The 26,179-nt window shown below is 36.7% G+C and overlaps 2 protein-coding genes across 2 annotated transcripts; both read left to right on the top strand.

Moving 5' to 3' along the window:
- Positions 1–2,246: 2,246 nt before the first annotated feature.
- On the top strand, positions 2,247–3,347 carry LOC131950087 (thyrotropin-releasing hormone receptor-like). The gene has a single exon (XM_059312128.1). It carries the CDS (start codon positions 2,247–2,249, stop codon positions 3,345–3,347), a length of 1,101 nt encoding a protein of 366 aa, XP_059168111.1.
- Positions 3,348–12,554: 9,207 nt separating this feature from the next.
- LOC131950085 (uncharacterized) lies at positions 12,555–15,067 on the top strand. The gene is made up of 3 exons (XM_059312126.1): positions 12,555–12,836; positions 13,418–13,588; positions 14,237–15,067. The coding sequence occupies exons 1-3, from the start codon at positions 12,735–12,737 to the stop codon at positions 14,279–14,281; spliced, it is 318 nt and encodes a 105-aa protein (XP_059168109.1). The 5' UTR covers positions 12,555–12,734; the 3' UTR covers positions 14,282–15,067.
- The last annotated feature ends 11,112 nt before the right edge of the window (positions 15,068–26,179 follow it).

Raw genomic sequence — 26,179 nt, 5'->3', positions numbered from 1 at the left:
GTTCGCGGAAACAAATAATGTTGTGAATTCGTAAATATTCGTTGTCTGTGGTATATAATCGGTTTGTTGTATATATATATATATATATATATATATATATATATATATATATATATATATATATATATATATATATATATATATATACTATTTACCGCTGCAGTTAAATAATTAAATGCTTGCTTTTAATTATTTTGCTTAGATTAAAATTTATATTAAGTTGCGCTTAGATCTAGGGTATGGTCACTAGACATAATGTCAGATCTATTTTTGGTAAGAGAAAAGATCATGCTTAGATAAATACGATTTAAGGGGAATAGTGTGGGATTCTTAACTCAAAAAAAGGCATATGCTGTCTTTTAGCTGGAGACAGCAACTCATCGAGAACACTCCAAAATCAAAAACCTGCTGTCTTGAAGCAAATCAAGAAATAAAAGCAGGCTGATGAAGTATTATTCAACGGGCGAACGGCGCATAACGTATTGACACGCAATACTTAATTAATTTGGAAAAAAAGCTCCCCCCCCACCAATATTAAAATTATAAACGAAAAAGTATAAAAAGAGAAAGCTGCACACTGGAGCTTATATTTGTATACATTTAGTTATGTGATAAAGCAGTTTAATGATGTGAAAAAAACACATGTTAGAGTGCGGAGACGGTTATTTTAGTTCCTTTTAACGACACTTTACACAAACAGACTCAGTTAAGAGGTTCCACGCTTGGCTTGATAATGCTGACTTGTTATAAATGAACTGACAGGGAGACAACTCCCAGCCCCTGGGTTGCAACAAAAATATGACCACAGTTATCGACCTTGACCGTGTTTCAATTACCGCCTTTGCACGTTTTAAAACGAGGCTAGCATGTCTTGAGTTTGTTTTTTATAATTCGCTGAACTTTAATTAAACCCAGAATAAAAACAAAAACAAAAATAACTTTTAAAAAACTCGGGTTTTTCTGGAGTAGATTCGCCAACGGCTGTTTAAATTTTCATCATTATTACTGATCGCAAAGAAAATCAAATTTTAAATTGAAATTTAAAAATAATATTAATTTTTTTTTTGGACATTTTTTCCTCTTTTGAAACCCCAAAAAGAGACATCTTAGTTTAGCTCAATGATTTTCCCATTAAGAAAATAATCATTAAACAAAAAAATATAAAAATATAGAAATAAACAAAAATAAATCATATTTTTTCTCAAGTTAGCATCAGGAAGTTTAGCCGAAGGAAATGATATACGAATCACATGAGTGCAGGGGATATAGAATGCAGAGACGAGGATGAAAGATTAACTGCGCCAATTGAAAACGTGCAAATCTTATTCATTCTGACCTGGACTTTTAAAATTCGGAAAAAAAAGAAAAAAAAATTAAATCATTTTTTGAGCACATTTTTAATAACATTCTAATTCCGGATGTTGTGTTACAATTATAAAAGAGCAAATATGGACAAGAAAATATCGCAACACCCACGTTTTGAGTGAACTGAAATCACATTCTGAATTTTAAGTGAAGAAATACTAGTAGGTATAAATAATAGATGTGTTCATCTTCTACTGGCTGCGCAGTTACGTATATGTAGCAGTAATACATTTTTTTATTTAAAAAAAATCACTTCAATTCAGCAAATTTTAAAGAACGATATATGGAAATCTCCCTGGTTTGAAAATGAAACGGGTAGGTATAGAATAGACGTGACGATATTACCATTTTACTGTGTGCCTTCTTGCAATGTAGTTCAGTGGGGGAAAAAAAGCGAATATCATAAAACATATTTCATCACAAAGCTAGAGTGATCGTTTTAGAGAAAATAATAATATTATTTTTTTTTCATATAAATACTCTATCACACTTTTTTAGAGATGTAGATTTGATAATTAGCTATAGATAAGTTAAACTAAGTCAATTTAACACCCGTCGTTTGACTCAGTAATGAAGATGCCAAATTGTGCTAAACAAATAGACAGTAATAGAGGCACGCAATTACCACAATAATATAATAATAGATAACTGTGACATGAATACTAAAGTTTTTATTTTTATATTACAGGAACTCAACTAAGTCTAGACGATGTATCAAGCCCATATACAAGGAATCGAAAATCTACAACACAACATGCTGTTTTTTTAAAGACAGGAGCTCTCTGGATATAAAGTTATAAAAAAATATCGATTTACAATGCAGGATATCTCGTAATTTGCTTAAAAAGGATCGTGTCATGAAATAGGCGTGGACCGCAGCAATGAACAGGACGATTGAGGTCCAATACACCCCGGGGGATGCTCCTTGGGCAGTCGCGTACCTCAACACCAACACCACGAGCAAAAACACATCTGACGACGAGTTCCAGTGCAACTCTACAGACATCACCCAGGCAATGCGCGCCGCGACCGATGCTTTCGGCACCTACGCGGTCCCGGTCATCTGCGTGTTGGGTATCCTCGGTGACGTCACGTCGCTGCTGGTGTTCATCTGCACGTCCTTCCGGTACCAGCCCTGCAGCCAGTACCTGGCGGCGCTGGCCTGCGTCGACACCCTGTTTCTCATGTCGCCGCTGTTGAGTTCACTCATGCGTTACTTCCCCTCCATAGCCTTGACCCCTGGCTGCTGTGTCCTCATCGTCTACACCTCCTATGTCTGCAGTTTCCTCTCCGCCTGGTTCGTCGTCCTCATGATGATCGAACGCTTCATCGTCGTCTGCTACCCCTTTAAAGCCTCGTACATGTGCAATAAAAAAAAATCCATCGCTGTTATCTCGGCGACGTCTGTCCTGGCTTTAATACTGTACTGCCACAGTTTCTTCACGGTCGAGACCTCTATCGTCAATTCCCCCTGCCATGAAAACAAAAACTACATCGAGTTCCTCAGCATTTTCACCCACGTCGACTCAATCCTCGTCTTCTTCGTGCCTTTCTCCACCATCGTATTCCTAAATCTAAAAATAATACAAACCGTTCGGAAATTCCGGTTGCGTCATGATATGCTCAACCAAAGCGTCAGACGCACCCCGCGGTACCACAACTCGGGGAATACCCTGACCCTCGCTCAAGTCCGCTCCACCAAGATGCTGGTCTGGGTGTCCAGCGTGTACATTATCCTCTACCTTCCCAGTTATGCCGTGCGCATGTACGGCCTCATTCTCCAGCAGGTTTCCGGCGTTCTGAAATGCGCGCCGCGGCTCTACGTCGCCCAGCAACTGTGCCAGCACCTGCACTTCCTCAACTTCGCCATCGACTTTCTCGTCTACGTCGTCACCAGCAACAACTTCCGCCGGAACGTCAGCCGGTGCCTGAGGAAGTTCTACATGACCCGGTCCGGCTGCAAGTACCGGTACGACTACTGACGGAAGACTGTCGTGTTGTATCAGTACAACAACTGACGTCATCACGTCAGAAAAAACAAAAACTCTCTTGTTATTTATTGTGTCTTAAAATGTGTTGTTCGTGTCTTACAACATTTGAGTCTTCAACAAAACAAAAAAAACAGCATGTACCTAGCTATCTTTCATCAGCTGGTAACTTAAATGCTAATTAACTGCCGAAATACCGATAACTCAAATTAGCAATCACGGAAGAGAACTCCAAATAATAGGAGTTATCTCTAATACAAGAATGCTAAAACATAGAATATTTATAATATATTAAGTTAAGGCATTACTTTATCTACTTGCTATTGCCTTTGAAGTTTATCTTTCAACATAACCACCAACTTGCCAATATCTATACCACTTAGTAAGGCTACATCAGTTTCTAGAATATCATCTTTACATTATTTTAAATGATTGTTATCAAGTATTTTGTTTGCGCTACATGATTTTTATTATTTTGTAATCGGTTTGTTATGTAATCACACAGATTCGATTGTTGCATTAAATTGGCTTCTGACATTCGCATTTATCTTTGTATAATTTTTCTCTATAAATATTTATCTTATTATTACATGAAACGGCAGCAACGTAGCATGACTAAGATTGATTATGGCTGAAATGTTTGAAAGATTATATTGTTTTAAAGAAAAAACACTTGGAATACATTTTATATTTACAATAATTTCTAACTGTAATATATTCAAAATTTTATGAACGCTCATTTTAAATGTAGCAGTTTATTCCAAAAAAAAAAGGAAATATAATCTAAATCTCTAGAGTTGTATACAATTGTAAACTTTATAGTGAAAAGGTTAAGCACTAAATGTAAATTAAAAAAAAAACTACATTTCATTAGGCTTCTAGCATGTGAACTAGTACCATTTTAAACAACTATTGCTTGATTTAACTGACGTCATAACGCGATATCTGATTCAGCACGGGCGGTCTTTCTATCGACTTTATGTTGACCTCTGAAATTGTTTACTACTGAACTTATCGTGGGGCAAGCTGGCAGCTTACATCGACAAAAAACCTGGCACAGTATGCAGCATCACGAGACGTGAAATCGATGACGTGTATGACGTGTGTGACGTGTGTGATGTAGGGATTCGAGTTCTACAAGACGAGGTTTTCACGGGGTGATTGGCATGTTCTCATGAGTGGCTTTATTAGAACTTTACATGTCCTTGTAAGTGGGGACATTAGAACTATTAATGTCTTTATATGTGGGGGACATTAAAACTCTGCATGTCTGTGTTAGTAGGGGCATTAGAACTATATGTGTCTTAATAAGGGGGAGGGGACATTAGAACTCTACATGTCTTTATATGTGGGGGCATTAGAACTCTATATGTCTTTATATGTGGGGACATTAGAACTCTACATTTTTTTTATAAGTGGGGACATTAGAACTCTACATGTCTTTATATGTGGGGAAATTAGAATCCTACATGTTTTTATAAGTGGGGACATTACAACTCTACATGTTTTTATAAGTGGGGACATTAGAACTCTACATGTCTTTATATGTGGGGACATTAGAACTCTGCATGTCTTTATATGTGAGGACATTAGAACTCTGCATGTCTTTATATGTGAGGACATTAGAACTCTACATGTCTTTAATTGTGGGGACATTAGAACTCTACATGTCTTAATAAATAGGGACATTAGAATTCTACATGTCTTTATACAAGGGGACATTAGAACTCTAAATGTCTTTATAATTGGGGACATTAGAACTCGAAATGTCTTAATATGGGGGGGGGGGACATTAGAACTGTACATGAATGGTAAAAGTATACATCTTATATATAAATTCAATTCATTCCTGGGGGGGGGGGGGGGGGTGCACGGGGTAAACGTTCTTAGGTGGGGCAGTGCATGCTCCCTAAAATAGATGTCTGAAAGAAACACTAGTTGGGAGCTAATGCTGATATACATCTTGAATTGTACTGAAAAATACTTTTTGTAAATACTTATTTTAAAAAAACCCTTTCTTGTTGATGCAATTAGGTAATCTACATTCACATATTTGTAAAGATAAATTAAATTGGAATTCATCATAATTTGAGACAAAAGCACTTTTATTTTCCGCCATGTCTAGATCCATAACGGTGATATCCACTGGAGATTGTCAGGACTCTGGCGTAATGTGGCATCATAACCGTAGGCGGCAGGAGAAGAAGTCGAGGTCTTAAAATAGCTCGAGCTTAAACCCAGCCATGTAAAGTGCAAAACAATTTAGAAACAGAAGTTTTTTTCTGTGATTCTAAGCTAACATTTCAGAAGAGAATCTGCAAATACATGAAGTTTTAGTAGAAACAATAAAGTACAGTTTAATATTGTAAGATTAAATTATAACAGTTCATTTTACAAACTGTATGCTGAAAATAAATTGATAACAAAAATGGTTCCCAGTTTCAGAGTAGAAGGGAATAAACTAAGAGTATGTCTAATATTGAGGAGCAGATTATCGATTTGGATTGAATGTATTAAAGTTGTCAATTATGTTATGGAGCTACAGAAAAATGAAACATTAATAAAAACAAAACAAAAATACACACGTTCTGATGTTTCGACTTCCGGTTTTAGGGATTAACAAGATAATACTTTTGTGTTAATTACAGACAAAATGGCGCATTCCGCTCAAATCAATGGGTCTATTAGATGGGTTTGTTTTTTGTTATCTTAATTTTGTAATTATGTTGTTTTACAATATTTGAGGCCAATGTGTACTTTATATTCTCGGTGCAAATGTTTTTGTTTTTTCTGTTCTATTTTTCTTGCGTATCTAAGATGTGTTGTGGGCGTTGGAGTAGGAGTATGTTGTATCAGTGTTGACTCATTTATATGCCGTAATCGAATTGAACCATACTGACCACACTACTCATTCATATGGTGTCATTGAATTGAACCACACTGACCACGCTATTCATTCATATGTTGTAATTGAATTGAATCACACTGACCACACTATTCATTTATATGGTGTAATTGAATTGAACAGTGCTGACCACACTATTCATTTATATGGTGTAATAGAATTGAACAGTGCTGACCACACTACTCATTCATATGGTGTAATTTAATTGAACCATACTGACGACACTACTCATTCATATGGTGTAATTGAATTGAACAGTGCTGACCACACTACTTATTCATATGGTGTAATCTAATTGAACCATACTGACCACACTTCACATCATCTGACCCCCCCACTTTCCTCCATCCCTCATAACACACCGTCACAAAATTACGGACTCCCCCCTCCCTTCCACCACGCATGTGACGTCATTCATAAACGACCCCCACACTACTTATTCAGATTCCGCATTTAAAACAGAACAATGCTGACCACACTAATTCTTCAGGCCAATACAACCCAAACAGTCGGCATCACAACAAGAACTGTTGTCGATACAGCCAGTGGCGTAGCCAGGATCGTCTCACGGGGGGGGGGGGGGGGGGGGGAGGGGGGTTCCAATTTTTACCCGGGAACAAACTTTCGATTTGCACCCCCCCCCCTCAAACTTTCGATTTGCACCCCCCTCAAACTTTCGATTTACACCCCCCCCCCTCAAACTTTCGATTTGCACCCCCCCCCCCTCATACTTGTTATATATATACCTAGGGTCTATGGGGGGTTATGACCCCCCTTACCCCCCCCCCCCCCCTGCCTACGCCACTGGATACAGCATTGATAAGTTTCTTTGTACGTTAAGAATATTTTTTTTTTCTAATTTCAATAACGTCAACACCTCCATCTTACATATATTGCTTGTATATTCATACAAAAATGTTTCTGTGCAAAACTGTTTTGTTTTCAAGACACGCGGACAGCTGAATAGCAAATCAGACAAGTAAACAAAGAAACGTGGAGATATTCATATGTCAATCATATGCACATATTATATATTCAAAAAACCTTAACGCAAAATAACATGATATTTTCCGTTTTTGTAATTCAATCTCTATGTAAACATTGAATTGGATGGGTATTTTTATGAACGTTGCGCTTCTTTTTAAAGAGATCAATACAGTGTAAAGGAATAAAAAACATTTTAAAAGTCGGTATGATCCGTCTTCCACCTTAGAACTAAATTTGATGTATCATTAAGACCGCATATATATATATATATATATATATATATATATATATATATATATATATATATATATATATATATATATATATATATATATATATATATATATATATATATACTGATGTTTTTTGGCACACGCCACAGTTTAACTCTATTATTAAAACTGAATGCATAATTTTTATAGTCTAGAAAGTAGGCTATTTATGGATAGAAGAAAAACATATCAAAAAGCACCTACTAATTAAAGTTTCAACCTTCTGACGTTATTTCACAGTGATAGTTTGGAAGTGCTTTTATTTCGATTCAATTTCTTTATATTTTAATATTTTACGTGTACAATTAATCGCACATCTTAATGACAAACTACAGTAAAACACTTGAGTTACACGCTTTAGCACACTCTATCAGCACACGTTAGTTACACAAAAAAATAACACACGCTAGTTACAGAAACACAGTTAGATACACAACGTTAATTGGGACAGAAGCCTAGACCGACACCCAAGGTAATATTTCTACCTGCGTAATATCAAAGAACTCGTTATCTTGGGTTTCACCGACACCGTGGACTATGCTTTGCTTTAATGAGTTTTCCAGTATTGATTAACGATTAGGTGACTGGTTTTGATTGATGTTGTAAAATTTGTTGCGGATTAACGGATCAATAAGACCCACGGTCTTGGATTAAATGTTAAGTAAAGAAACACAGATTATCCTTAAAAAACGATACAAAATATTTTGATTAACAAAAAGTAAAGACTGGTAAAAAAAATTATATTATATACTAAAAAAAATCATAAAAAAACGTTTTAATAACAAGCTTTTATGTAATAATGCACTAAAAAGTAGAACATAAATTATACACTACTATTTAAATAACTATAAAGAAAAGCGTGGCTCTCTTCCTAAATATTAGTAAAGGTATCCAATAAATACTAAAGTGACCCACGCTTTTCTTTATAGTAATTTAAATAGTAGTGTCTAATATTTAGGAAGAGACCCATGCTTTTCTTTATAGTTATTTAAATAGTAGTGTATAATTTTTTTTCTACTTTTTAGTGCATTATTACATAAAAGCTTGTTATTAAAACGTTTTTTATTAATTTTTTTTCCAGTACTTTACATGTTTTATTTACAATAGTTACATGATGATAAACCAGTAAATTATTATTGGATGGCGTAGTCTAGTGGTAAAGAACTAGACTGCTGACCCGACTAAAACCCATCGCGCGTCTATTGAACGTGATGATGCGCTTTTGTCGTAGAGCCCCCCCCCCCCCCCCCCCTCCAATTTCACACGGGCGTTTCGATCTAGACAGACAGACCGACGAGGAAGTGAATGTAATAAAAGCTTGTCATAAAAAAAGCATTAGCTAAAGTTTTGGACACACAATTTTATGTTGACAGCTGGTGTGAGCTCGCTAACTCCGCGTCTGCAGATTTTCTGCCCACCACCCAGTATCTGCCCATAACCCAGTGCCCCTTCTCGTTTATACAAAACACACCGTTATCTGCCCATTTTTGCCCAACACACTCTTCTCTGCCCAACTAGTGCCCTGCACCAAGTGCCCATCCCTTCTGTCCACAATGCAGTTTTTGCCTACCACAAAATGTCTGCCCACCACCCAATAACTACCCACTTCTGCCAACCACACTTTATCTTCCCAACCACCAGAGTTTCTTCCAGGCATCTTTTCCGTGGTGGGAGGGGGGGGGGGTTGGGCGGAGAAAGTCTAGTCCCCCCCCCCCCCCCCCCCCGCAGAACGAAATGGAATTTATATAGGAAACATATACTTTTGCCAGTGTCCACCCTCCGGAAAATGATGTTCGCCCCTCCCCCCCCCCCCCACCCACGAAAATATCAGGTGCCCACACCCCCCCCCCCCCCCCCGGAGCAAAATGTCTGGAAGAAAACTGCAAACCTCCATATGTCTCCTATAAATCACACTGCTAAAGTTAACCCCAGGTGAACACAATAACTATGTCTCATCTGTAATCAGCTGTAGAGATGGCACATGAAAGTATAGATCTGTCAGTTGTCGTCACCCCCCCCCCCCCCTCACACACACACAAGTAGTGTTGTGCCTTATAATTTCTATGAAATTACTTGCCCCCAAATGAAATTTTTAACCTACGATTTTGTTAACACATTTTGTGACTCTGGATGTGAAAAGCGTTAACTTTATTCTGTTGCTATCAAACATCTATTTCGCAAAAACTGAAATGACTGTTTTTTTAAATATACAGCTATTAATGTCAAGTTTATAAAAAATTAGAACAAATATAGTTTACATGTTTTATATATATATATATATATATATATGTATATATATATATGTGTGTGTGTGTGTGTGCATTTGTATATTTATTTATATGTATACGGGTCACATGACCCAACCCAGCGAGGACAAAAAACTAGGACAAGGTTTGACAGAATCGTGTCCAGGAACTGAGGAACTCAATTTCTCGGTCAGCCTGACCATCTGTGCCATCATCGTCTGCTGAGATTGTTCCTGTAGATAATCTCTCTGTCCTTGACCAATATCTCGGCAACGCCGTGCGACTTTTGTAGATTAACCTACTACACTTTAGAACTGGGGAGGTCTTAACTTACAGGGTCATGTTGCAGGGGACTTGTGTTGTTTACAAGAATAGATAGTAGGTTTCTAGTCAAAGTCCACAAGATAAGGAAACACGGAAAGTGTTACAACCTCAAGATTATTATACAACGAGCTTGTCGTGTTGCTTACACGACTAGAGAGTAGGATTCTAGTCATAGTCTACAGACTATGCACACGGAAGTTGTCATAACCTATTTGATTACTTAATACTGAACTTGTCGTAACATACACAATCACTAAATAATGAACCTGTAATAACGTACACAATCACCAAACAATGAACTTTGTATAACTTACAAAATCACTAAATAATGAACTTGTTGTAATTTACAGGATCACCAAATAATTAATTTGTTATAATCTGGAGAGTCAGTAAAAAAGAAACTTACCACATTCTACAAAATAAGTAAACAAAGAACGTTTTCAAATATGAAGAAAATTAACAAAACGCTTGTCATGATCTTTAGGATCAGTAAACAGTAACTTGCCATAAACTACACAACTAGTAAACAATGTACGCCTCGTAACCTACAATACGAGAAAACAAAAACGAGCCATAACCTACAAGTACACAAGGAACTAGCCATAACCTCAAAGACTAGTGCACAACTAGCATAACCTACAAGACTAGTACACAACTAGCCATAACCTACAAGACTACTACACAACTAGCCATAACCTACAAGACTAGTACACAACTAGCCATAGCCTACAAGTACACAAGGAACATAACGCCATGCACAAAACGAATATACAGATCAAAAGAACTAATTTTGTATTGGACACAGGTCATAATAGTATCTTTTGATGGATGATTTCAGTATACGTAGTAGATCAATACTTCATCAAAGAAGACCATTTAAATAGACATTTACAGAACCTGTAAAGATTGTAATGATACTATGTAATGTTGAACTATAACAAGATTCCCTGACCCATGTTGTTGGGTTATTTGCGTGATTTGATTTGTCCTGACAACCATGACATCGTATACCAGTTAAAACTGAGCACATTTGTTCTTGCAGACTAAGAATATCTGTCACTTGAATATAAGTGGGTCATCAGGACTTGAACCTAAGACATACAGATCTGTAGCATGTGCTGTACCTCTCGACCACTTGCAAACATTATAATAACATGGCTCTTTAGTCCGATCGATTCCTCTTTAGACCTAGCGATACATTGAGCAGTTGAAGTAGAGTTAATGCTTCTTGCACTGGAAATTATATTTTCGTGATGAACTAACGTGGCCGGTGCTGTAAGTTGTAGCCCATGAAAAATGTCAGCAAATCAAATGTAATTATTATCACATCACACCCGCACTCCAATTTTAAATACATAAACTAAAACACCACACTTGTCACAAAACACATCTCTATCACGCACGTGACATACCTCTATTTTCCACAGCCCCCCCCCCCCCCCCTTGTGTCGCTTAACTTATTTTATTTCCAGAAGAAAATAAACATTTGCTACTTCCGATTCAACCCCCACTCCGCCCTTCAACTACCTTCACTCCCCTTTTTAACACACATACACTAAGTCATCATTGTCGTCCCACCCCCATACACATCAAACCCGATCTTCAAATATTTCAAATCTAAACAAAAAACCAACTCCCCAACCCCCTGCTCTAGGTACTTAACATTATTTTATGGACGACCTTAAAGCTAGAAAGATCTATCTTCAAATAGAAATAAATAATTCTTATACAACCCTCAATTAACATTTAAACGTGATGCATTAATTAATTAGCAGAAAATCGCATCTCTTTGCCAAAGACAGGTACGTTTTAAACTAATTAAATATAGATTGAAAGCGTGGGAGCTGCCCTAATTGCACTGTCATTAAGCCGGGAAAGCGATGACCCACGTGTAATTAAATTAATTGAACTAATTGATTGAAAGACTTGCATTCCAAAAAATGCACAGCAGTACGACATCAGCCTCGACATTTGAAAATCTAATAAATATGTACAATGTGATGACTATATTTAGTTTTCACTATATTAAGTAAAGTTTCCCTTTCAAACCTGACGGTCTATGGGGCAAGTGAAGTAGAGTTTACTTGTTTCTGTAGCCTCGGTATATGAAGAGATAGTGTGGTCAGCACTATGCCCAGCCGCCTTTACTTTTCCTAACGTCAGTTAGGTACCCATCAGAGTTGGGTGGACTCAGGAACGGTCTACTGACTTGAACCCGGATTCGAACTCGAGACTTACGGGTTAGCAGTTCAGCTCCCTACCGCTAGACCACTCCGTACCAATTTCAATACATTCCGGAGCTAAGTGCCGTACTTGAAAAATATGTTTTGCCACAATACATGTGTAGTATCCTGTATTATATCTTATGTCTCCAGTGTAATACGATGTCCGTGTCTTGGTTTTTTTTTATCCCAACAATCGAACACTACAGGTAGGCGAATAGTTCCGGTTTATCCTTCTTAGGTATGGCACTATATGCCTGGTAAGTAGGTCACAAACCTGTTATGTGGCTCATGCAGGTTTTATTGAGCCGTAGAACTAGTTGGTGACTTACTTACCAGCCTAGGCAGGTGTATAAATAAATTAATTCAGTAAAATTTGCCATAATAGGTTATCTTTTGGACCTTAAGAGAAAGACCAAATTAGAATGTTGTTCTGGAATATTCTAGGTGCTGTAGTGATACTTAATTCTATTTCTGGGTTACCGATCGCTAATGTCTCCTGTTTATACGATGATAAGATTTACGAAGTAAGTTTAGTATTTGTGATATTTTTTTTAAAAATATTCTGTTCACTATATGTTTAGAATAGCTATCGTGTTTCTGGATTGTGGTAACTTTTTGGTATTAAAAATGGAATTATAGCGTTAAAATTGACTTTTAAAACAATAGCTAAATAAATAATATTAAAATAATTTCGCATTTTAAGATATCTTTTAATGTAACTTTCTGATTTAGTTTAAGAGAATAATTTCTCGCATGTAGGTAGTTTTTTTTTTTTTTTTTTTTTTTTTTTTTTTTTTTTTTTTTTTTTTCGCAGTCAGCTTTAATAGGCTTGGGTTTAAATCTAGTTATATTTAAATTTAATACAAAACCATACATTAAACTTAAAGCAATCATGGGATGTTAAAAAATTCAACAGAATTTTATAACTGAAAGTAATTATACCTGCTCGTATTCCCTTGTTAAGTAAGATAGATTCAAATCTAAATCATGCTTGGATTCTACGCAAACTGTTTCGTTTATTTCACTATATATTTCTTGCTAATCTTTCACAAACATGTTTTTGTCTGTTAAGAGTACAATTATTTTAGAGTCGTTTTATCTAAAGCTTGGAACATACTGCGGCACCAAATGCTTGGTCTGTGAGATGTACGAGGTCAGTGACCCACAGTGCCAGCTGACCTGCCAGGTCCCAGACTGTGGGGTGGGGTTCGAACCCATCCGACCACTGGGCGAGTGCTGTCTGGTGTGTTCGTCTCGCATGGATGATTTTGATCAGGTGTGTTGTATAAACTAGAAACCAACATTTTTAAAACAAAAAAAAATAGTATTTAAAACAACAAATATGTAATCGATATTACATTATTGCAATTGTAGTTAAATATAACGCGCATAATTTTAAACAGAGTAACGTTAACGTGTTTGATGTCGAATTTGATTTACAGATTTACATATAACTTCACACTTTTATCACACACAATTGTCAAGTTAGTGTAGTTGTATTAAAATGAGTCTGCACTCACTGTTTCTGATTATCATGTTAGTCCACTATTATAAGAACGTAACAATATCGTCTTTTAATTTGTTTGTTTATTTGAAAACCGAATTCGGGGACCTAAGATGATCAATTATCCAACTTAAAGAAATATAGAAACCGTTTCAGGTTTAAAGGTTAATAGCACATATAGTGTAGTGTTCGATCGTTTCGTTTACGGATGTAGAAACCCTGTGGTCAAGAGTGCTTTAACCCCCCCATCCCTCACACTGACATATGGCTGTGTGAGTGGACCTTTATGGTCGCGGAAGTTGTTAGTGTTAAAACTAGACCACGCGCTCAAACGTGTATCCCGATGTAGTTATTTGTTCAACTTCTTTATATTTAGAAGAAGATTCAATATTTTTAAATATTGTTTTTCTTATTTTGCAGTTTGATGTTCCTGACAACAGTACAGTACCGGCGTTTGTGTATTAGATGGGAGGGCAAGGATTTAGTCTCTCGCATACAAGGCACTTGCATTACTTAGACAGACAGAGTCCTAGACAGACTTTGACAAGCATGACCTTAACAATACACTGTTGACATACATGGCCCTATCCACATTTTGACAGACAGAGCCCTAGACATACTTTGTCAGACAGGTATTTAGACACACTTTACATACACTGACCCGAAACACACTTTGACAGACAGGACGTGAACCACACTTTGTCAGGCAGGGTCATAGACACACTTTGACAGACAGGACCTGAAACACACTTTGAATGACAGGGACCTAGACACATTTTGACAGGCAGGGTCATAGCCACACTTTGACAGACAGGACCTGAAACACACTTTGAATGACAGGGCCCTAGACACATTTTGACAGACAGGGTCATAGCCACACTTTGACAGACAGGGTCATAGCCACACTTTGACAGACAGGGTCATAGACACACTTTGACAGACATGATCCTAGACATACTTTGACAGACAAGGCCATAGACACACTTTGACAGACAGGGTCATAGACACACTTTGATAAACATTGAGCCCTAGCCATACTTTACCATTCAATTTCCTAGACACACTTTGACAGACAGGACCCTAGCCAAATTTTGACGGACAGCGCTCTAGACACACTATATCAGACAAGGCCTTAGACACACTTTGATAAGCTCAGCCCTAGTCACAATTTGTCAGAAGTAAAAATTGTTTTCAACAAAATGTTTGATGCTAAAAATCCATTCTTGTTAACATTTATTAACCACTAAAGGAAATTGACAAAAAATGTAATAAAAGATACTTCTGCTCCTATTTTTTTTCGTTTTTACTTTCTTGTATGCCAGTTAACAGGAAGCAAATGATAGCCAATCAAAACCGTTTCCAATCGCCTAACTAGGTCAGTTATGTTCCTAGGTCAAAGCGCCTCCATGGAGCTTAACACCAAGACTTGCATCAAATCACTGTCCGACGTGTGCATTACATGACGTCATTTCCGTCGTCTGGAAAGTTGAGCGCCTGCACTTTGGGTTGATTGACTTGTGACCTTGAGCTGGGTCGGCTCAACCTTTAACGGTTTAGAAAAACAAAGATTCGTTTGGGTTTTCATTGGTTAGAATTTGGTTTAAGATCCAATTAGAAAAGTGATGTAGGCATTTTTAAAAAAAATAATTTTAAAATAATAGGAGTAAAAGTACTAAAAAATAATGTTTTCATAGCTTTTTAAATGGCTTCTGAAATTGGAATGGTAAGTTCAACAAGTATTTTTTTTTGTGGTAGGTAGTTATAGTAACTGCTATGTTTATATATTGTGTAAAATAGATTCAATATTATTAATACAATTAACGCTTTAAAGCCGGTATTATTAGATGGTAAGAACCAAATTTTTTTAGAAACATTTATGTAGTTGTCTAGCTTTAGTAAGGCTTACACGACTGACCTAAGATTGTTGTTATTTTTTTGGTACTTTTGATTAAAAACAGTTTAAATTTGCTTAAGTATTCTTTGACACAAGCCATACTCATGTGGGTTGGGAGGGGGTGTAATGGTATAGCTATAACTGCTCGTAGAAATGAATCATTGATTTGTTGTAGTTAAACAAATAACAAAATTACCAACAAGTCTATACAGCTAGGGCTGTGTTTTACCCCGGCATTTCAATGCTTTGCATGCGAATGAAAGTTAGGTGTTGAGTGTTCATGTACAATTTAAGATTTATTCCGATTCCAAAATTGGTGTTCAGTGTTAATGTAAAATTTCAGATTTGTCCCGAATTTTGCATTAAGTGTTAATAGGCAATGTGTTCAAATTCCAAATTTGGCGTTGTGTGTTAACATAAAATTTAAAATGTGATCAAATTCCAAATTTGACTTTTTGTGTTTATATAAAGGTTAAAATTTCTCTAAGGCAGTGATCACTAACAGATATTTATTATTGATTGCAAGTTTTTCCTTCCCCCTCCTCACCCACCTCAAAAAAAATAAAATAAGCTGACTTTCTCGCTCTGTGTTCGTAATTTTAGACGTAGCCAGTACAATAGAGTATCGTTTCAAGTATCGTAGTTTGCGCTACTTGAGTTACGAATACAAAAAAAAAGGGGGTGGGGGGGGGGGGGGGTGGATAGTTGAGAACCGGATCACGCGTCAGTAGAATGGAGCATATTAACTTTTTAAAGATTTTGACTTAGATATAAAAAAAAAACACTTGTTTTGTTTTAAATTTGTGATATTGGTTAGTTGGGTGAAATATAAAAATGGAACGGTTGTAAAATTATCCTCTAATGTATTATATAGTAAATACAATGATTTCTCAACACAAATTCTGGCGCAAATAAGCTTTCATTTTAGTTTGGATGTTATATGAGGCAGGTGAAGTAGAGTTGCTCTAACAGGAATATGATGAATGTGTAGAAGGGCCAGAGTTTCTTCCAGGCATCTCTTCGGGGGGGGGGGGGGGGGGGGGGGAAAGCCCCCCCCGAAAAAATTCTACCGCCTCCCCCCCCCCCCCGAACGAAATGAAATGTATATAATTTATATAGAAAATATATACTTTTAACAGTGTCCGCCCCCCCCCCCCCCCGAAGAAAGTCTACCGCCCCCCCCCCCCAAAAAATTTCAAGTGCCCCCCCCCCCCGCCCCCCCCCCCACCGAAGAGAAAAAAGTCTGGAAGAAACACTGAGAAGGGCTCGCGTAAAGCTTCAACTGTCTTTACTTTTTCTTCGATTCTAATCAAGTGCCGTATGTTCCAAGGGCATACGGGGCAGATGAAGTAGAGTGCATCTGTTTCAATGAACTCTTCATACAAGGGGATAGTTTATTCAGGACTATGCCCAGCCATATTTGTTTCTCTAAAGTTAACCAGGTTCAAATCAAAGCTGGATGTACTCAGGGACGTTTTAAAGACTCGAGCCAAGGGATCTGAACTCGGGAGTTTCGTGCCAGCATTCAAAAGCTCTACCCTTTAACCACACCTCCGTCTTAACTGGAGTAAGGGACATAATCGTGACACATCGACAACGTCAAAAAATAAACCTCTCCTACACAATCACCTGGACTAAAGTTTTGTGAGGGTTAATTAGAAGGATGATGAGCGATAGATGTTTAAATTACTAATTGGTGATTAGATTATACTATCTTGACTCAGCTAGGTTGATACTAAACACCGGAATTATTAAAACTAATTAAATTATCTCCCTGTATCTGAATAAATTTCTTTACCTCCCCTTGCAATAACTCAGCCAGAACGAAGCTAAGCAACAGACACGTCACAGTAATTGCATAACATACTGCGCAATATTTTTGTATAACTTTAGAATTTTTTTTTCAACAGTAAACAGCTGGTAATTCAAACCCGTTTTAATTTTGTTACCACCAGCATTCCGATTTGAATATATATAATAGAGAAAACCTCGCCTAGCTAGACGTGTGGTCACAGCCGGGATGGTATCGATTCTGTTTTCACCGTATCGAGTTCCTCGTGTTTACGTATCGAATTCGCTGCAGCTGTAGCATGAAGGAATCGAATATACAAGTGCATATGTTTTATTTCTTTACGCAACCGATTAAACATTATAAAATCTTGTTTTTGGCACAGTAGCGTAGAAAGAAAGGTGTTAGGTTAGTTAGATTGCCCCTCCCCGTCACCCCATCCACTCAAAATAACAAAATAACAGCCTGAAGTTAGGACATAACTATTGTTGAGAGCTACCTCTTGTCAAATATTATAAAAACACACATCAGAAAATCCTGCAACGACGTCCCATTTGGGCTAAAGTATTACGAAAATGGCCTTCGGGCAACTGGCATTTGGGCCTTTTGCTGTACACCCATATATATATATTTATGAATATATATATATATATATATATATATATATATATATATATATATATATATATATATATATATATATATATATATATATGTGTGTGTGTATATATATATATATATATATATATATATATATATATATATATATATATATATATATATATATATATATATATATATATATATATATATATATATATATTCTGCATAGCAATCACATTTTTATTCAATTTAATTCCGTTAATTGGTATTCACATTCCAACTATATTTCCACCTACTCATGAAGTGGAGTAGATATCCACGTGAGGGCTATCATTGTTAAATGACAAAAACATCACTGGAGATAAGAACGGCACAATGGCTTATTTTAATACATTCATTACATTTGTCTAGACTGGTAGGCACTTGCGTTATGTAAGGTGTATAAATATCAAGTTTAAACGTCGAATGCAACCCTGCATGGAGGATTCTAGACGAGGATTTTTTTCTACAAGATTTCAACACTATGCTGATCAAGTTGAGGATCTGTGTCTGGTTGTTGGTGGGGAGCGTTGTCCAGATTTTCGCCGATTCGGACGGCCAGATTTGTGTTTATGAAGGGCGGGAGATCTTGGTGAGTTGGCTATGAAACGTGAGTCATTTTGGTGAGTTGGCTATGAAACGTGAGTCATTTTGGTGAGTTGGCTATGATACGTGAGTCATTTTGGTGAGTTGGCTATGATACGTGAGTCATTTTGGTGTAATTGAAATGACAACAAGGCTTTTTGTGGGCTATCAGAATTAGCCAGGTGTCGTTGCTGTGACGGCATGAAGATCTATACCGGGAGAGAAACTGGGTTTTAAGACTCAGAAAGAAACGAAACGACTAAATAAGCTAAAATATGGATTTCTTTGTGTGTTTTTTTTCCCCGCTTATTTTAACAAAATATTTTTTTCTTTTTTTTAATCAGGAGGGTGAGGACTGTGTACCAGGCTGCCTACGCTGTATCGCCGTCAACCACGTGAACGCTTACTGCGTCAACATCTGCCCCCCTCAGGAGTGTCATGACGCGGAGTCACTCCGTACTCTGGTCAATCCCATCCCCTGTCTGACGCCACTTTTTCCCAAGAGAATCAACGGTATGAGTGTTATTGTTATATATGTTGTCTGACTTCACTATTTTCCAATAGAATCAACGGTATGAGTTTTATTGTTATATATGTTACATGACGCCAATTTTTCCCAAAAAGATCAACGGTACTGTTATTATTGTTGTCTGTGTTATTAAAAAAAAAACAGCGGCATAAAATCTATAAGTGTTAAAATATTTTCTAGCTTAATCAATAGTAAATAGATAATAGTTCAGGTTGTTATTAATAAAAATAGTGATAAATGTGACGTCAATTGTGAAATGGCAAAGCATATTTTTTAAACGTGAATGACGTCAGTAAATATGTCCTACGCAAAAAAACAAAATCATTTTTCTTTTGTATGCAACGAATACCGAAATATAAGCTACGTATAAATTATCGCATGTAATCCAATATTCATTAACTAGAATAGTGGGATAATACTGTGTATAATTCTCTGTGTAATCATAATGCTAGAAAACACATTAAATAGAATCGCATACATGCATGTTCTATTTCATGTCTTTTGTCATCCTGTTTCAGGTACCACCTAATGCAACTTTACCAAGAGTTTAAAAAGAGATTTCATTTCTGAAAGCTGCATAAAATTAAAAACTGTACTGCCCGCTAATTCTATTAATCTTTTCCCTTGTAATGGAAACAAAATAAAAAATACTAATTACTGTCTAAAAAAAATAAAATAAACATCATTGTAATTGAAATTTTTTCTTTGTATTTTTATTTTACCAAATGTAAAAGCTCAAAATAGAAACCATGTTCTATAAAATATATAGCCTGCACTTTATCATGTTATTGATAGATCATGTGACCTGACCCACTTTGATCATGTGACCCACTCAGATTATGTGACCAGCCCCGGGGCTTGACGTAAGTGGCCTGGAACTAGAACTCTAGGTCAGGTTGACCTTCTGACGCTTGAGATAATCTCATTGTTTTTGACTAGCACATCAGCATCATCGTCCAATACTTGAAGGATTATCCATTAAGTCACGAAAATAAGGAAGTTGTTATACGACACAAGTGATGGAGTGGTGAGATGGTAGAGCGTACGACTGCTAACACGTACGTTTTTTTAAAGGGTACTTGACTTTCAAACAAAAGACAATGGACATTGGCAATGTCTACAAGACCAGCGAATAAATAACTTGCTTCGTACAAGAATAAACCGGGAGTGATCTCCCCTAAACTTTCTCGAATATTCTTATATAAAATAACAGGGGATGGGAACTCGGGCTATAGACATGATTTTTAATCCATTTTAAATACTTAAAGTTTTAAAAATAGAATAAAATCTCGTAGACAGATTAATTGCACACCAAGTGAACGCCAAATAAAAACGCGTATAATAGTGCGCAATATTATTAGTACTTTAAAAATTTACATTAGTTTTTTGAGAAATCGGAAGTAGCGTAAATTACTACTTCCAGTCAACGGAAATTACTCAAAATTTAACAGAAGGTAGAGAATTACATCTTTTACTTACATGTGAAATTTCATTTATCTATCTGAAATAGTACTCAAGTTATAGGCTTTTGAAAAATTCAAAGTAGGAAAAGTACCACTTCCAGTTATCGGAAATCGCTCAAAAGTTGAAACGGATCTACGATTTTGATAAAATACTTATATATGAAATTTCATCAACCTAGCTGTAACGGTACTCAAGTTATCGTGTTTACACACGGACAGACAGACAGACAGACAGACACACAGACACACACACACACAGACACACAGACATACGGACAAGATTGCAAAATTATGTTTTTCCGTATCAGTGAGGTGTAAAACGTCGAGATTTGTAAAAATCTCGATTTTTTTTTTTTGCACGATTACAAGACTTTCTCTATACTTCGTATATACGAGAAAGTAAAAAGAGCAGGGAACATGTATGCAGTATACAGCAAGAAAATGGTACAGGAAAGTAATGATACATTAAAAGTCTACATAGGAACTTTTCATACCCATAATACTATGTAATAGGGAACTGGTCATACTCTACCAAACCATGTGGTAGGGAACTTGTTATATACTACAAGACCATGTAGTTGGGAACTTGTCATATCCCACATTATCATATAGTAAGGAACTTGTCATATCCCACATTACTATATAATTAGGAACTTGTCATATCCCACATTATCATGTAGTAAGGAGTTTCCATATCCCACGTTATCATGTACTAGGCATGCTGCCCACCTTCGCTTAGGCTTTCGAAAACATTGAGAATTTGAATGCTTAAATAATTCGCCCGAGGGTCGGCCTACGAAATCAGGAGTTATGAAGAGGTTCCTACGTGGACACTTTTTTTCGATTTATAGCTCATATAAGGCGCCGGTCAGTCGAGGTCAGTTTTGACCCCCTCATTGTAGACTTTTCGGCCAACCGGCCCCCGTGTTCTGTCGCCCCAAGGCAAGATCCTGCCAAATTTGAAGCGCCTGAGGCGCCGGGAAGTGCCCTATCGGGCACCCGACAACTTTACTTTATATATTATAGAGATTAGCAAATTGCATAAATAAACAAATATTTCAATAAAGTAATTAAGGCCTGAAATACTTTAGTATAGAAATGTATTTGAATAGATTCTAAATCTAGGTAGGGTCTACATCTGTGTAAGTCTAGTTTTTCTGTAGATCTAGATCATCTAGACCAAGAATCTCTAGATCTAGATTTCTAATAGAATTTTTTTTTTAAGTTTAGCCCGAGCAAAATTGTATTGTATAAATTTTATAGCGTACGTAGATCTAAATCAAACTTGAATGAAATAGTTCACTTCTTTTTATTCTAAACACGGCAGATGACGTCATTAGTTAATGTATAAACATTAGTGACGTCACTGTTTTATGCATTCTTTTTCAAAACTATAAACGCTTTTCCTGTTGCATAATTAAAACTGTTTCTCTACATTCGAATACGCCTTTATTTTTTATTTTTCTTCTTTAAATAAAATTGTGGTTATACATTTTAAACATCTAACATATTATTTTCAACAAAAGTCCGTATAAAGGTATCCATATATCGCTGCCGATTCTGACGTGATATCCGGCGAAAATATTTTGCGGACAGACAGAGAGAGAGAGAGAGAGAGAGAAGTGCGCACATGGGCTATTATATATTAGGAGGATTAGGGACCTTATCATATCCCACATTACAATGTAGTAGGGAACTTGTCATATCCCACATTACCAGGTACCACAAGATTATGTAGCAGGGAGCTTGTTTTGCGCAGTAGCTTAGGAAGAAAGGTATCCGGTAAGTTAGATGATACCCCTACACCTCCCCGGGAACCTCAAAAAGACAGTTTTAAGTTAGGCTACAACTAGGCCTATTTGGAGAAGACGGTTACAGGTGTTTATTTTTTTGATGTGAATGGAATCCAATTTTGAAAACATCAATCAGAAATTCCTGCACCAACGTCGCATGTGGGCTAACGTTCATTGAGAAAAATGGCCTTCAGGCAAGTTGCATTCGGGCAGATGTCTTTCAGGTATATTTTACGTGCACCTAATTATACATATAAATTTTATATATATATATATATATATATATATATATATATATATATATATATATATATATATATATATATATATATATATATATATATATATCGGGCTCGAGTCCACCCAGCTCTTATGTGTATCTGACACATATTAAGGAAACAAAAGGTAGCTGGGCATAGTGCTGACCATACTATCACTTCGTATGCAGAGGTAGTTGAAACAGACGAACTCTATTTTATGTGTCGCAAGCGTCTTGAACGAAAACAATATTCCTTAATACTACTACAGCAGCAAGCACGAGGAACTCCATGTGGAGAAAATTGATACACCCACATTGTGACAACAAGTTTAGCTATGCGAGGTTTTCTCTATTATATATTTTTTCCTTTTAGTCACATTTTTAATCATACGAATTACATTAATTGAAATTTAAATTATTCTAACTATACATCCACCTACTCATCAAGCGGAATAGATAAGAAATTTTTAAATATTCTCATGAGGGTTCTCATTGTTAAATTACAAAAACATAACATAAGATACAAACGACACAATGGCTAATTGTAATACATTCATAACATGTTCCACGGCTGGTGAAAACTCACGTAGTTTAAGGTGTATAAATACCAAGTGGTTGGGTTGAATGTAACCCTGGGGTGTGGGATATTAGACGAGGATTTATTTTCTACAAGATTTCAACGCCATGCTGATCAAGTTGAGGATCTGTGTCTGGTTGTTGGCAGTGGGCGTCGTCCAGATTCTCGCTGATCATGACGGCCAAATTTGTGTTTATAAAGGGCGGGAGATCTTGGTGAGTTGGGTATGATATCAGGGAGATTTTGGTGAGTTGGTTATGGTAACAGGGAAATTTTGGTGAGTTGGCTTAGGTAACAGGGAGATTTTGGTGAGTTGGGTTAGGTAACAGGGAGATCTTGGTGAGTTGGCTTAGGTAACAGGGAGATTTTGGTGAGATGGCTTAGGTAACAGGGAGATTTTGGTGAGTTGGCTTTGGTAACAGGGAGATTTTGGTGAGTTGGCTTAGGTAACAGGGAGATTTTGGTGAGTTGGCTTTGGTAACAGGGAGATTTTGGTGAGTTTGTTATGGTAACAGGGAGATTTTGGTGAGTTGGCTTTGGTAACAGGGAGATTTTGGTGAGTTTGTTATGGTAACAGGGAGATTTTGGTGAGTTGGCTTAGGTAACAGGGAGATTTTGGTGAGTTGGCTTAGGTAACAAATGAGATTTTGGTGAGTTGGATTAGGTAATAGGGAGATTTTGGTGAGTTGGATTAGGTAACAGGGAGATTTTGGTGAGTTGGCTTAGGTAACAGGGAGATTTTGGTGAGTTGGCTTAGGTAACAGGGAGATTTTGGTGAGTTGGCTTAGGTAACAGGGAGATTTTGGTGAGTTGGCTTAGGTAACAGGGAGATTTTGGTGAGTTGTCTTTGGTAACAGGGAGATTTTGGTGAGTTGGCTTAGGTAACAGGGAGATTTTGATGAGTTGGCTTAGGTAACAGGGAGATTTTGGTGAGTTGGCTTAGGTAACAGGGAGATTTTGGTGAGTTGTCTTTGGTAACAGGGAGATTTTGGTGAGTTGGCTTAGGTAACAGGGAGAGTTTGGTGAGTTGGCTATGGTAAGAGGGAAATCTTGGTGAGTTGGTTATGATAAGAGCGACGTTTTGATGAGTTGGTTATGGTAATACCGACATTTTGATGAGTTGGCTATCAAATGGACATTTCGGTGAGCTGGCTATGGTAATACTGACATTTTGGTGAGTTGGCTATGATACGAGCGACATTTAAAGTGTAATTGCTATGGCAATAAGGCTTTTTGTTGAGGTGGGCAATCAGAATTGGCCAAGTGTTGTTACATGATTGTACACTATTTCCCTTATATTCAGTAAATAAATATTTTTTTTTAATCTGACGTTTGAATCAGGAGGGTAAGGACTGTGGGGTTTTTTTTTGCGATTGTATACTTTTTTCCATTATATTCAGTAAATAATTTTTTAAAAATCTGACGTTCCAATCAGGAGGGCGATGACTGTGTACCCGGCTGCCTGCGGTGTATCGCCGTGAACCACGTGAACGCCTACTGCGTCAACATCTGCCCCCCTCAGGAGTGTCATGACGCCGAGTCACTTCGTACTCTGGCCAATCCCATCCCCTGTCTGACGCCACTATTTCCCAAGTGGATCAAAGGTACGGTTTTTATTGTCGTCTATGTTGTCTGACTTCACTATTTTCGAAGAGGATCAACGGTATGAGTTTGATTGTTATATAAGTCATATGACGCTATTTTTTTTTCCCAATAGGATCAACGGTATGGTTTTTTATCGGTGGCTCTGTTATTAAAAAAAACAGCGGATTAAAATCTATAAGTGTTATAACATGTTTTCTAGTTTAATCAATTGTAAATAAATAAAGGTTCAGGTTGTTGTAAATAAAATAGTGATCAATGTGACGTCATTTGTGATTTTTTTTAGACGTGAATGACGTCAGTAAATAGTTCCTACGCAAAAAAAAATCATTTTTCTTTTTTATGTAACAAATACCGAAATATAAGCTACATATAAATTATCGCATGTAATCCTATATTCTTTAATAACAAGTACAGTGTTGTAATACTGTGCATAATTCTATGTGTAATCAAAATGCTAGAAAACACATTACATAGAATCATGTATGTACATTCAATGTCATGTCTTTTGTCATACTGTTTCAGGTACCGCCTAATGCAAATTTGCCGATTGAGTTTAAAAAGATATTTCATTCCTGAAATCTGCATAGAATTAAAAACTGTTTTGCCCATAATTCTATTAATATGTTCCCTTGTAATGGAAACAAAATAAAAAATACTAATTACTGTCTAAAAAATAAAATAAACATCATTATAATTGAAATTGTTTCTCTGTATTTTTTTTTACCAAATGTAAAAGTTCAAAATAGAAACCACCATGTTCTGTAAAATATATAGCCTGCACTTTGTCATGTTATTGATAGATCATGTGACCTGACCCACTTTGGTCATGTGACCCACTCAGATCATGTGACCAGCCCCGGGGCTTGACATAAGTGGCCTGGAACTAGAACTCTAGGTCAGCTTGACCTTCTGACGCTTGAGATAATCTCATTGTCCTTGACTAGCTCATCAGCATCGTCGTACGACACTTGAAGGATTATCCATTAAGTCAAGAGAATAAGGAAGTTGTTATACGACACAAAGGGATGGAGTGGTGAGATGGTAGAGCGTACGACTGCTAACACGAACGTTTTGTAAAGGATGCTTGACTTACAAACACAAGACTATGGACATTGGCATTGTCTACAAGACCAGCGAGTAAGGAACTTGTTTCTTACAAGAAAAAGAGCAGGGAACATGTCGTATGCTAGAGAACAAGGGACATGGATCGTCTTTAGTATCCAATAA

This window comes from Physella acuta, unplaced genomic scaffold (genome assembly GCF_028476545.2).
Source record: "Physella acuta isolate Inbredline_101_S28 unplaced genomic scaffold, ASM2847654v3 ptg000734l, whole genome shotgun sequence".
NCBI classification, from domain to species: Eukaryota; Metazoa; Mollusca; class Gastropoda; family Physidae; genus Physella; species Physella acuta.
Note: the sequence above shows the minus strand (reverse complement) of the source record. Positions and strands in the feature narration are given on the sequence as shown.